The sequence below is a fragment of the Chiroxiphia lanceolata genome, chromosome 18 (assembly GCF_009829145.1).
Source record: "Chiroxiphia lanceolata isolate bChiLan1 chromosome 18, bChiLan1.pri, whole genome shotgun sequence".
In the NCBI taxonomy this organism is placed as follows: domain Eukaryota; kingdom Metazoa; phylum Chordata; class Aves; order Passeriformes; family Pipridae; genus Chiroxiphia; species Chiroxiphia lanceolata.
In genome coordinates, this window is record NC_045654.1 from 5,991,274 (window position 1) to 6,005,650 (window position 14,377).

At 44.0% G+C, this 14,377-nt stretch overlaps 1 protein-coding gene across 5 annotated transcripts in view; it reads right to left on the minus strand.

The window, feature by feature from the left end:
• CLTCL1 (clathrin heavy chain like 1) overlaps positions 1-14,099 on the minus strand; it is a 35,742-nt gene extending 21,643 nt beyond the window's left edge. Inside the window, exons 1-5 of one of the 5 annotated variants that reach the window (XM_032705683.1) lie at positions 13,925-14,094; positions 5,662-5,869; positions 5,020-5,022; positions 1,300-1,568; positions 868-1,029 (exon numbers count right to left, since the gene is read on the minus strand). In XM_032705683.1, the coding sequence (XP_032561574.1) occupies positions 868-1,029; positions 1,300-1,568; positions 5,020-5,022; positions 5,662-5,869; positions 13,925-13,966 (684 nt within the window). In that variant the 5' untranslated portion in view covers positions 13,967-14,094. Of the gene's footprint in view, positions 1-867; positions 1,030-1,299; positions 1,569-5,019; positions 5,023-5,661; positions 5,870-13,924 lie in introns of all 5 variants that reach the window. The other 4 variants (XM_032705685.1, XM_032705687.1, XM_032705684.1 and 1 more) reach the window with 4 other exon arrangements.
• Positions 14,100-14,377: the final 278 nt, after the last annotated feature.

The window sequence follows — 14,377 nt, forward strand, 5'->3', positions numbered from 1 at the left end:
TCATGTCACAAGATTGCCTGCAAGTACAGCCACATGAAAGAAGTTCCTCTCCTCTGATGTGCTACTGAAGTCATCTGCCACATTTGGCCAGCACAGTCTGGGGAGCTGTGCTCCACATATTCAGAGTGATAAGTTTTCTGGAACTTGATAAATTAAAAACTGGGAAAAGATTTAAAAAAAAAAAAAAAACACCAAACAATCACATTTTCTATGAAAAGAGACTATTCCTATTCAAGACATCCTGTTGGAGATGTTTTGAGTCAGTGTGCTGGTTTTAGCTGGGGTGGAGTTAACTTTTTTCAAAGTGGCTGGTATGGGGCTGAGAAGAAAGTTAACCCTATCCCAGCCAAGATCAGCACACTCCAACTTGTCAATTCATCAGTTTTGCATGACAAGACTAGAAAGGCCAAGACATTTATTTTGATGTTACCTGAGCTCTTTATAGACTGCTCAGCAGTTGTAGTATATTCAACTGCTACTGAATTCCACATTTAGTTTGATGCAAACAACCTACCTATAGCACTACAGCTTATCTAGTCTCTTCCTGTACTGAATTCAAGACATATAAGACTGCTTAAATGACTTCATACACACAAAAAACTCCACATGGACATAAATTGATATTTTAGCACCCTGGGCTCAGTTCTCATTGCATCTACATTTGTTCTTAGGCTTAAGTCTCACCCAAGGAACTCGACTTTTCGCAGTTTTTATGCTATTGAAAGAAAGTGTTTTGATGCTGACCAAATATGCTGCACACGTGGTTCTCTTGTTGTTCAGAGAGCACTCACTGAATGTGTGAGCATTGAAGTTCTGTTACCACAGAGTTCTGCTACAGCACAACAGCAACACAGCTGCAGGCTTTACCTTTCCTCCAGCAGGACTCCTCACAGCAAAACAGAAGAGGGTAGAAGGTTTGGCATTTCCCTCTATTTTGAATTCTGCAAAAGCTGCTGCATGGCCTTCTATAGGTTGGGAGACTTTTCTATCAACCGAGTACAGCTGCATTGCACCAACCACACGATTTTGCTAGAAAAAAGAAAGGTCAGCTTGTACAGATAAGATTTCAAATGTTTGTAGCAAGACCTTAGGGACAGTAAACTGAAAAGCAGCAAATGTCTCTCATCCCCTCCTCCAACACTTGAAATGCATTGAAAGTCAGTTTATTCCCACACAAAAGATAATTTTGAATTTTTGATCTACAGAAGCCAAAGTTAAGAAACTGTAGCAGCCAATAAGTGAAGTGGGGCCAGGGCTCTCCCAACTGTCTTCATAACAAGCCATTTCCATGGAACTTACCTGTGCTGAAATTCCTATCAGCAGCAGCCATTTTTGGTGTTCATCTGTTCTGTAATTGATGATTTGGCAGCCTGCAAGACTGGCATGTCTGTCAAACATCTTCTGGGGTTGCGATTCTCCCTCCATGCTCCAGTGGTAGACTGCTGTCTCTGTCACCAAGGCAACTGTATTCACAGATATCCACTTCCAGAAGATCACTTCTTCTGCCATTGTGTGGGCTTTCATTTTACTTTTCATCTCAATGTTAAAGATCTGAAGTGTTTTCCCAGCTAGTACGATAAAAATCCAAGAACATCATAGATCAATCACCACAATGGCCATCCTAGTCTGCCTATTTACAAGCACCCAGTTTAACCCACTGGGTTAAACACCAGTGGTGTTACAGACAGGGTTAGTGTCCTGTCACATCTGAGTCTCCTCTGATACTCTTAAACAGAATCCCCTCTCCACCCCCAACACCTCTACTATCCTGAAAACAAAACAAATCCTTCTTACAGACACTTACACAGACATTCCAACAACTGACAAGCAGAGACAATTAACTATTAAGCTGTAGTTAAAAGACAGTCTAAGCTACAGAGCTTGTGTTAACTCTTGTTTAGGTGGCAGCACTGGTGTGCCAAGTTACAGGTGTCTAGCAGATGTCATTCATTACAGAGAATGGCTCCAGTTTGTGTCCATTTAGTAGCTGCTGTAGATGAGCTGCACTGAGTCCAACAGCATGAGATTAGAACAGCTCAAGATAGCCAAAAGATCACAGTTCTCATTTCATTCCTCTGTTGGATGAACTGCACACTGAACTAGATGGACAGGCTCTGTACAACAAGTGCCTACTGAAGAGGACAGTCTAAAGTTCAGAAAGACTATAGAAAGGTTGGGAGCTTTAGTTCCAGTTAAGATTACTCCTTCGTGATTTTGGAAACTATACTGCAAGTTTAGGCTTGATTTTAATATTCCTTTTAACTACCAGAAGCTCTACCCTAGTAAGTGTAGGCTTAAAACCAGTGTTAATTGAACCAACCTATAAAGAATAAGGGAATCTATTTCTTTCAGGAAGTCAAAGCAATGTTTTATTTCACTACAGATGAGAGAACTCAGCTCCGGAAATATTGTTTTCTGTTCACAAGACACCCACTCAGACTGACAGAGTATTGGCTTGTAATGCCATTATTTCTATCCACGTTTCAGAAGTGTTTCCTGTTAGTAACACACTTGTAACTGCCAAACTGGGAGATGCTCATTGATAGATAAAGGCTGCTGGCCACGGAGGAATCATTGTCAAGACATACTAATCCCAAGTTAATATTTATCTCCAACTGCTCTATAAATTTTAGCATAATTTATACAGTGAATTGATCATATTAGTTTAATGCAGTGCCAAGAGACAACACAACACCTCAGAGCTACCACATGCAGCATTTGCTGCCTGGTTTAACTGCATAAAGAAAGAACTGTCAACCTGATCAGCTAATTCCCAGGACAGCTTGCTAACCTCCTGGGACCAAAAGCAGCCTGTTCATCAATACCTCGCTCTGCACATGCAGTTACTGTATTGGACAGATGCAATAAACCCAGGCCTGTGAATTAATAGCTGGAAACAGCATATTTACTGTACTGGGCAACAATTTATCCAGCAGTGCCCTGGTGCTATTGAGGGATGGATTTTGAACTCCCACATTGTGCAGCCTCACATGCAGAAGTAGTTCTGGAAGGGCTCTGGTCACCATCTAAACAGCAATACCAGCATGGGCATACAGACACTGCTCCTAAGGACAGTCTTCCTGAAAAGGAAGCAGGATGTCCTTCCTAGTTTTAAAAACATAAAAGAAACCAACAAGTTACTGAAGGGAGATAAAAGCTCGTGTTTGTCCGTTTTCTAGACTTAATTTGACTGCTGTGTTACAGTTGGAAATGGCTTTAAAAGCTTCATTAAGCAGTTTAGCTCTGGATGCTGGGAGCTGCAGGAGCCATAGGTGTAGAATTCCCTATGTGTGGCAACATAAATTTGAACTTCACAACCCTAAACTGTAACTAAACTACAGAAAAGATCCGTTATTTGGATTCAAAGAGAGCGGGACCTGCTACAAAGTCATAGCGAGGGCAAGTGTGCATTTGAGTCTCATGTCTACTTGAACACTTTAGTAGGCCAAGATCCAAGACAAAAAGCCACACTCTTACATAAGTTTTTCTGATGAAGCTACCAAACTGATGAGTCTACTTAGACTGTACAGGTGTAGTCAAGTAAGCAGATTTGTTTTCTGAACACTAGCACAAGAATTTACATTTCAGTTCACTGGAACATGAAGTTTCTCCATTCCACAAAGAATGGAAGCACCCCCAAGTGCTGCATTCTCCACTTACACCAATTGCTGAGTACTCTCAGTACAGAGCAAAGCAAGAGAGTCATGAACACAAGGACAATGCATAAATCTTGGTACACCAGGAGAATGCCACATGCAATCCAGAAATGAAATTGTGCATACTGTATTTCAGTTTAAATCAAAAACCATTTCATTTCTTTTTCTGAGGGTGGGTTTGTACACTTATTGCTCAATAATCCTGGGATTATGAGCAACTCCCAATCATGGCACACTGAGTCACAATATGCAACCATTTTGACCACTGAAACCTCACTCAATCAGCAGGGAAAAGTCTGGAGTGACAGACTGACTTAAACCATGTCTTTTTATTATCATGGGTAACATACTGATTAGGTAGCTCTATTAATCCTCTTTTCTACCCAACCCTCTGATCATTAGACTATTTACAGCAGAGATCATTAAGTTTGCAACACTTGACAACATAACTTTGTATCTCATCATTAACTCAACCTTATCTGTTCAGAGGACAGATTTATTCACTCTGAATGGACAGAACAATACTCCTTCTGAGCAAGAATAAAGCTATATTATTTGAATTCTTTGGTAAGAATAAAGCTATATTATTTGAACCTCATGATAATTCATTTAATATGTTAGTTCATTAGCATGTTAGTTTTAAACACAGATTATATAGTTTCCTTTTAAGAGGTAGATGAAGCTCTGCTAGTGTAGAGAAGGCACTTTCCTTGCCAATACAGTCTGACTAAAGGGGTCCAAGATTAAGGACAGTGAACTCTTAACAGATCTGAACTTATTTTCATTGTTACCTTTGCCCATACCCTGGGTAAGGCAGTCCTTTGTAAGATGTATAACTACCTCAGCTAAATCACAGATTCAGCTGAAGTTAAACATTCACACTTCAGTTTTCACCTGATGTCAGTATAAGCCGGAGATCCAAGACAAGAAGTTACAGGTTTTGTGCCAGTTCTGAGGAACAGTTATTTCTTGGACCCCTAAGCAAATTCACCATGATTTTTCACAATAAAAAACACACTTAGGCAAAAATGAATAGCACACAGGACATGCTAGCAGAGGTCTCTCATAAAAATATTGCAACTTCATTTTGTCTATCAACTGTACTTCCATCACATACACACACAAACACAGACACTGAAAGCACACTCCTCCTTCACTCGGTACAGTCAATAGTCAAAGCAGCCAAATGGTGGGAAACGAGCCAATGGAGAACATTGTCACTGTAATACCAGTTGAGGATTCGGATTCCCCCACCTGGCTATGAAGTGAATTGTCAAATGGCCACCTCAAAGTTCAGTACTTTTTATGAGATTAGACCATTCTGAACTACCAAACACGAAATGTCAGGACAAAGTTCACTCACCATCTGTTTAGATAAGATGCAGGAAGAAAAGTACATAGTCAGTAATAGTTATTGAGATTAAATACCAGATGCTGGTCATTTGAGAAAAGAACCAGAGATGAATTAAAAATTACTTGAGCTCAGAGTGCTACCTAAAGGTAGTAACAACACCACAGGTACTGGTAAGCAGAGGTCTTTTAGCTCCAAGACCTCATGATTGTCAAACTTAACATGCTTGTACATTCAGACTTTCACAACTTCTGGCCATCCTTATGACATTTTTGTTGCTATCTAGTAAACCCTACAGAGCCACAAGAAAGGGCCAGGACAGTACAGAAAATAAGAATGGCTTTACATCTATATAAGTGTCCATTAAGTTTACAATACCTGTTTAAAGGGAAAGCATACCAGATGCTGACCTGGTCCTCAGCGAGGATAGGAGGCTGCAGTGCCAGGTCCAAGCATCTCACACCCACTTGGAGGCAAATCATCCAAAGATTACTGAAAGATCTACTGCCAAAAATACAGCATGCAAGTTCAGGCAAGAATTCTTATCCTCATATACATTCTTCTTAGAAAATTTACATAAAGCTGAAGAGCATTCATAAGCAGTAATGCAGCTAAGCAGCAGTTTCCATACTGCAGTGACCAGGGGTTACTCACCTTTCAGTGCTATTACTTTGGAGGCTGGATTCATGATGGCACTTTCTGCAGAAATTGGGCGTCTGATGGGTGTTGTGGGATCGCTCATGTCAATTATCACAACCTGGGCCTGCTCTCCCACCTTCTCCCTGATGCAGATGAACTTGTCAGATTCCATTGTGAGGGTGCTGAATCCAATGTTTGCTGGGTTAATACCCAAATTTTGGAGCTAGAGAGGCAAAAGAGAGTACTTTATTATCCTTCCCATGTTGAAGGTCTAACTCAAGCCTCTATGTCTAAATCTCCTCCAGAAGGAAATGCAAGACTGACAAATTTCTCTGACCAGAGTGTATATTATTGAACTATGACTTATCTTCTGATTCACTTTGTTCCACAGATAAAGAACTACACAACTGTCAGTATTCAGGTCCTAAACACATTCCAAAGTTGTGTTATTGATGCAAACTAAAAGGAGATTTAACTTAAGCTTAACCTGGTTCTAGTAATGTGATAGACAGAACAATAGGAGTAGCATCACTATTCCAGTTTTAACGAGGCTGGTAAATTCGATATTCAAAACTTAAGTGGCAGAACTACAATATTCAGCGTCAGTGGGTCATACAGAAAGAACCAATTACCCTTATGCAACCCATTCCTAGCAGCATTATGGAATGAAGTCTACATAGCAGGTCTCAAATGGCCTATTTTTACAAGTGGACCTTTTCATCTTCTTAGAATCTTATTTTTACCAGTAAAAGCTATGAAGGATGTGTTAAAATAATCGGCCATTCCACCTCTCCTTGCCCAAGAGGTCATGCCATTTGGTTTAACACAAAGGCTGGGATTGCAATGCAGGCCCCCTCCGGCCTTATGCCCAACTCTCAAAACATAACTTGTGCTCAACCACACAACAGTAGGAACAAAGCAGTTACTACTCCTAATGTAACTTGAAGTCATTTTGTGCTGCTGAATAGACTGCCCTAGAAGTTGGCTATTTCTCATTTTCATCCTTTTCATCACACAACAAAGTATGTTACACTTTGTTTCCATTCACTCTCAATCTCAGGCTAACAGGAGGAGGTGGCAGCACCACTGTTCCATTGCTCTGCAGTAAATCAGGTTTACCTGTGCAGCACAGCCCAGTTTGGTATGTCTGCAACCCACATTTTATATAACAGTAACTCTGACAAGCCTGAGCACCTGCTTTATGCCCCAGAGCGATGCTTTTCAAGCACGGGAACTGTATCAGCTTCACTGAAGCCTCTCAAGGGATTAACCTACGCTGCTTTTCAGTGCACTGCAAGTGAAAAATTACTGCCCTCAAGGAGACAGGACAGAGTCTACAACCAGCATCACTGAGTCATTAGACTCCTTTGATACACAGCACCAGGACCTTCCTACAATAGACTATAAATCCCTCGGGCAAGAATTCCTGTGATGGTGTCACAAACACTGTTTTCATGTGTTTGAACTGGCTGATCATGGTTTGTTACAGCTTCTGTAAAGCTACTCACTTAAACTGTAAATTGGGTATGTAACAGATACCTCCAATGTGGTGTGTCAGGACTGTGCCCAAGAACGCCTCAGGAATTGTTTGTTTTCTGTTGAGCTGACTAATGAAGAGCCACTCAGCTCAGTAACTGCAAATCTCAACACTCAGGTTTCAGTAACGCAACACGAGCCCAGTGTACGCATGTGGAAAAGGACCTTTACTCGTTCCTGCAAGTGTGTCTCAGAAGAATTGAGAGCCAGCCAGCTACACCTCCCTTCAGAGGCAAATACTTCAATACACGCTACTAAACTTCAGCAGGTGCCATTCATTCCAAAAGAGAATCAGTGTTTAGGCACAAGGTCCTCAGAACGTGCTTGCACCTGGAGTTTTGAGAACAGGTCCGCTGGGCAGGTGGCTATTACAGGCTTGTGTGTCCGTAAGGAAAGAAGTTACCACACCAAGACAACTCCTGTACCTTTCATGTGGAACACAGAACATTTTAGTACCCAATAAACATGCAAGTTGTAGCTCCATCAACTTCTTGTGACCTTGGACAACAGAGGAATAAATGATGGGCTCTTAATTCCACTGTTCTTGCTCTCATGCTCTAAATCAGACACTGTCCACATATTGTGACAAATCACATGTTCACAGTAGACACCTGAGCACTTTAATGCTGAGCATGATCCAAGTCCATCTGCCAACAGAGCACAGCCAATTCTAAGAGACCAGTTAAGCATCACTAGAACAGTCAAGAGATTTAACAGCAGCACAGCCAAGTTCCTAACTTAATTAATCCAAATCCAGATGTATTTCCAAAGCACTGAAGCTTCCTCCAGGTCTCTTCTCAATTAGTGTGCTTCAGTCTGACCTACTCTTCAAGAGACAGCCCCTGGCCACCTGCTTTGCATAGTGAGAACCTTGAGGCATTTCCTACTTGAAGTTCAGCTTTAAGCTCACGATTATTCACTCCAAACTTTGGTCCATGTTGAAGAATAACATTTTGGGTATCTTCACTAAATAAGATTTTGCATCAATTTCCCATTTTAACTATTATAAAATCCAGCAAAACTTTCAGAAAATGCACTGCTGAATTCTGCATGATAATCACTGCCACCTGTATTATTAGGGAAGTCCATCACATCTTTTAAAGGCAAGATGTCAGTACTTCCTAAAGGACGGTCATGGGAATGCTGCAAGCTTCAGGGAATGATGACAATACTTCACAGTGTAGCAATCTGAAAACACTGAAGACTGTTCCTGCCATCAGGGGAGTGACAAGTAACCTCGTGAGAGGGTAAGTGAGGCAGTGTAAGAGGCATATTCTTAAGAACACAAGCAGAATTCCTCCACCACCAAATAAAAGGACATCAGCCAGCATCATTTCTATCCTGGATTGGACAAACCTGCCGAGATGATTTGGACGAGGTTGTTCTAAAGCACCTTCTCCCCTTCCTCAAGCACGAAATTAATGAAACTTTATTACAGCAGGCAGCAAGCACTTTGCTATGTATCTTAAAAGGCCTCAGGTGAGGCCTTCTCTCTCCAGCTAAGCATGCTTTCTTCTGAAAAGAAAGATTCAACCTTACAAAGTGATTCCAGAGACATTTACTACAATTTCCATGATTCCATTTACCGTCATCTCCATGATTTCACCCACACTTTACTTTTGGGTACTACAATTAAGCCCCACCAAGCACCCCATGGAGGTTACAGTGAGCCTCCCTGGAGAGGAAAGAGTAACATTCCGTTCTACAAGTAACAGCCTGATGCATCTCCTGCCCTTTCCTGCCCTAACCCCATTATCTACACACACAGCACAGAACCAGCTTCACCATCAGGCTGAACAAACCAGATAACAAAGATCTTTGCTTCACAGATATCTGGTGCTGCTGCAGGCTGGCTTAGATACCAAACTTATTTTTAAGCATCTTATAGGTACTGACAACTTACTGACATGGTAAAGATGAACCTGAGATGTACTGCTTGATTCTCAACATGAATGAAGATACAAACATTTGTAGGATGAAATACAATTATTAATCTGACATTTAGTCTTTCCCTGTTCTTTTTTACCAGCATTGTACCATTTGCTAAGAAATGGAGTCAAAATGGGCTTTTTTTTTTTACACAAGAATTCCAGACTAAGCCAGTACAGATCAACTCAGATACTAATACAAAGCCTACAAACAAAGTCCATTTGTCTAATGGGACTACTTAAGCCTAACATACTGTCTAATACTGACACTCCAATAATCAGGATCTACGATTAGTTAAATGCAGGAGTCAGAAGAACTTTATGAATTTAATGTCTCTCTGGAGTTCAGTAAATATCCCATTTCAGCTTTATGCCACACAGCTCTAGCAGAAATGCTTGTTAGAGGTGATCAACTGTTGTTTAAGGCCATTAAAAAGAGGAGGGCTTGGACAGAGGCTATACATATCCCAATAAAAACTGCCTGCTAAAAGCTCTGTAAGCACGTATCCTTTTAAACATAATACAAACCAAAAATGCACTAACGGTTCCCCATAACTCTTCCTCACATGACCATATAAAGTTATAATCATCCCCAATAAGGATGTGCATATAATTGTTGGGCATCCCTGCTCACCTCATCTCCTGATACAGTTCCCACCTTCACAGGTGAGGGACACCAAGGAAATATGGAAGACCCAAAACATGCAAGACCACCAGCTCAGAGGTTTTAGCTGCAGCTGAATTAGGTTTTCATCTTAAGTGCCTGTTACTCTCTACACAAAAATCTGTTCCTGCATGTCTGTGAATGAGTCTCCTTACCATGTGCGAGGCACTTTTGAACCCAGTGAGCAAATATGGTCTCTTCATCACTAAACAGCTAAATCAAGTCATAATAGTCAGCCCTACCTTTTCAATACAAGTCTAAAGAGTCACAGTTTGCAAATATCCTGAGTGCTTTTTAAGTCCACATGTCTAGCCAAAGCAAATTCATAAAAGCCATTCAGTTCTGTCGAGCCCATTTCACAACAGAAAGTAATTCTTAATAAGACAAGCCAGACTATCCAAATAGAAACCAGTTTTGCCTTGAAAATGACGGAAGTAAATCTACATCCTTTATGTTTAAAACCAGAATACTTTAGCCTCTCAGTGCTGCACCAAAATGCACAACACTTATGTATGGAGAGCATGTCATGCACACAAGCTTTTTCACAGTAGTTGGCTGTGCTCAAGAGCCTGGATCAGTTATTGAACAGAAAGTGGAACTGTATGTCTCTCCATCTAAGGGATGAAGGTCCCAGCCTTGGAACCTGAGACTGCACAAACAACAGTCTTCTCTGCAGACAAGCAGAGATTTTTACTAGTAAGAACTGTAAAAAGCTCAGGGCACAAAGAGAAGCTTTTAAGAGAAAACCAATGACTAAGTAAAGGAAAAGTTTTAATTTTAGGTCAGGAACACTTTGTACACTGAATTCCAGTAGCATTGCTTCCAGCCTATATCCCAGCATATTTGGTCTTTTACAGCACTTCCATTGTAAATTACAATCCCCTCGCAAGAGTTCAATCTGGTAAATAATTTATAATTCACTGCTCCAACAGAAGCACTGGAGTTAAGAACCTGATTAAATCACATTAGTTTAAATAGTGAGTGCTAGTAATTCACTGCAGCAGGGCTTGGCATAGTCTGGACTGTTGCAGCTGGGCAGCCACCAGACAGATAAAAACTAAGGCCTTGCCTTATTCCCCTCCGGTGCTATGGGACTTCACTTCAACATCCTTGGGGGGAAGAACGAGCAAGGTGCAAGTATTTTATGAATTTGTGAAGACTCATAGTGAGAGTTCACCTCTAGAAACTACTGTTCAATTGTATTAAATGTAGCTAAACAAACAGACTCGAGTTTCTTCTACCCCAACAAGACCTGGGTATCTTTTTTTCACCGCCACTGTTCTCCAACCTTTGGCTCATACGGGACTTGAACGTACAAGCTGTAACAACTCCAAATCTACGTGCTCTGTGACTGGCAGTCACTCCTCCTGCACAGCCTTGGAGCTACTGTTCAGTCAGAAGGATGATCAGCACAAGGCAAAATGAGTTGCACAAGGAATGTAAACAGTCTGCTGATCCCCAGCACTCCTCCAATTCTACGTGGACCAAGATCTCTGTTTCACTTCACACTACCATTTATCCACTTCCAGCGAGAGAGAGTGGGAGAGAAGAGTTCAGTATTTAGCACTGCAACTTATGTTTAGCTTCTCTGGAGAGCACTGCATGGTTCAGTTCTTCTTTTAGTAAAGTACATACAGCTACCTTGGGAAAACTCTGAACTTGAGGGAAATCACATTTCATCAGCAACAGGCTGAATTTGGAATTAATTATATCACTAACCAATCTTCTAATCACTTAAAGCCATATTAATTAATTAAAAAGGCTAGAGGTACAAACAGTGCACAGACTGACTTAAGCTACAGAAAGATTCGACTCCGGATCACTGAAAACAGCACAGTTACAAGGAACTGTAACTTTTTTGGATTTATCATAAAGCAGCATAGTACATTTGCTACACTAATACTAAATATGATAATTTATCTGTAGTCAAGCCAATTGCTTGGAAGTAGTGGGGAGGGGGGGAAGAGATTAAGCTAAATATGGGTGACAGCACAGAATTAGGAAGGGAAGGCCTCATGTTTCTACAAGTTCCCTACCAGTCAATAATAAGGAGCACGTATCATTTATTCATGACTCTAGATGTTTACAACACATAACATTAAGTTAGAGCTGATAAAACTGTGCTGCAGATATCCAGCCAGATCAAACACTCTGAGTTCTTACATTCCTTTCATTTTCCCTCCCTATTTATCCCACCATGTAGGGACAACTGCAGAAGCAGCACTGAGGAGGCTGACTGCATTCCTACTACCAGCCACTCCTGATCCCAACTTCAGTATTGCTTTAGAGCTCCTGCACTCAGCCTGGGGGGGGGGGAGAAGCAGCACAGAGTGAATGCTGATGAAATTGGGTCCTACATGTTAACAGTGGGCATCCCAAGGTTTTCCCTGCTCTTCCACGCAGCTTTCACGCTGGGGAAAAGTCCCTCAAGCACAGATTTAGCCCTTTAAACAAGATCAAATTATTTGAGAGCAAAAGCAGGTGGCAGCAAAAAATAGAATATGACTTCAGCCCAGATCCCTCGAGAAGCAGGTGGGGAGCCCCTCACCCAAAACTGAGGTCCCACAATGCTGATACTGGCAGTGTTGCAAGACACACACCACCAGTAATCACAGAAACAGTCATTTGACATGCAAAGCAGCCCAGTACACCTCCTGCATATTAAGTGTGATGTCCTCTCATCGTTGTTGTATAGACCAAACACAACCAGCAGGATTGGTTATGTTTGCTAGTTTTAAACTGTAAGAACTATAGGCTTCTCTCTAAGGAGAGTCTGACATCAGAAACACTTTGACCCCAAGTTCCTTACTTAGAAAACTGTACTGCAGCTCTTAGGAACCTGTATGAGATTATTACAATCACTGCTGTAGTGGACACAGGGAGGGAGGGGGTGGAGTGACAACAGAATTCTTCACCCCGTTAAACTCTCCTAACCCATGAAAACTCAGAGGACACAGGTGTGTCTGCTCCCTTGGGCACAGAGATTAGATATTTCTGGAATTCACTAGCTCTAATTACTGTTTTTCAAGCCAGAGCTCCTTCTAGGGTCACTGGGACAGTTCTTCCAGTTAAGCAAAACCCGCTTCCCAAAGGGAGCTGGAAGTGGCCATAACCATTTCCCAGGCTGAAATGCCTGAAGAGGCACCAAGTCCTCACTGAGGGATGATGCCCCGTTTGTATTTTGAAATGGATGCCTGATTTGACAGAAAGGGGCGGTACAGCGACAGAAGGATGACTTGCCAAGTCCACTTCCTGTTCTCTCATTCATTTAGCAAATTCCTTTAATTCCTGCCTCAAACTGCATGTTCAGAGACCGCTGTTCTCTCACTCCATTTACAACCCGCCCTCACCACCGGGTCACAAGGAAACAGATAAACCGGTTTGTCTGTGCTGCATCCATTAGTCATGGATCTCTTCCAACGCTGGCATTATAGTTTTAACAGGCTATTAAGACAACCATGTTATTCTGGGGGAGGATTTTTTTAAAATATTGTTATGTTTGGAAGAAGGGACAGAAGCTGTGCAGCTTCCAAGTCCAAATGCTTTCCTGCACCTCATCTCACCGATTTCCCCGCAGCTCGAGCTGCACAGAAAGAGGTTCCCCGGAACCTCCGCGATCCTGAGGGTGACGGTAAAAGAGAAAAACCGCGATCCCTCTGCAAGACTGCGGCGTCCCCCCGAGCCAGGGCGGGAGCGCCCGCGGTCCCCGGGGCGAGCAGCGCGGCCCCGGCGCGGCGCCTCCCCCTCCCCGGAGCGGGAGGTCCCTCAGGCGGCGAGTGACTCTGCACAAATCGCGGCCGCTCCGCACGGCGCGGAGAGGCAGCCCCGGCGATAGATGGAGGGATGGACGGGCGGACGGACAGGCAGACGAGGCAGCTCAGAGCCCGCACCGGGGGCGGGCTCGGCCCCGCGCGCCTTCCCGCGGCGCCCAGCGGGACGGCGGCCGCGCTCCGCAGGGAGGGAAAGAAGGCACGGAGGGGGTCCCAAGGGACGGAGGGGGTTCCCCTCGTGACCTGGCCCCCTCTCCTCGCCCCTCAGCGCGCCCCCGGCCCGCCTAGGCCGCGGCCCCCCCCACCCTGTGAGGGACGGGGTGAGGCAGAGGAGGGGGAGCCCCTTCCCCTCGCCTCCGCCGCCGCCCCGCCGCGCTCACCTGGAAATGCTCCTGGAAGCGAATGGGCAGTATCTGGGCCATGACTGGGGGCGAGCTGCCCGGGGCAGGGGCGCGGGGCAGGGGCGGGCGGTGGAGCGGAGCGGGGGCCGGTGCTCCCCTCACGGCTGCGGGAGCGGCGCAGGCGCGGAGCCCTCGCTGGGATGGCGCTCGGCGCGCCCGCCGCCCTCCTCGGCCTCAGCGCGGGGCCGCTCACTCGCCGCCGGAATCACTCCGCACCTCGCCAGCCTGCCAGGGTCTCCTCAAATAGTCCCTCCCCGCCGCGCTTCTTTCCCCCGCCCATCGCCGCCGCCTCTCGCCCGCCCTCAACCCCCTGCTCTTCCTCTGCCCCGCTGTCCTTGCACTCCCGCTGAGGGGATGGGCTGGGGACGGCGCTCCCAGGAGAGGGGGGGGTCCCCGCCCCGGCTACGGCCAACGGAGAGGGGCGGGAGGGGT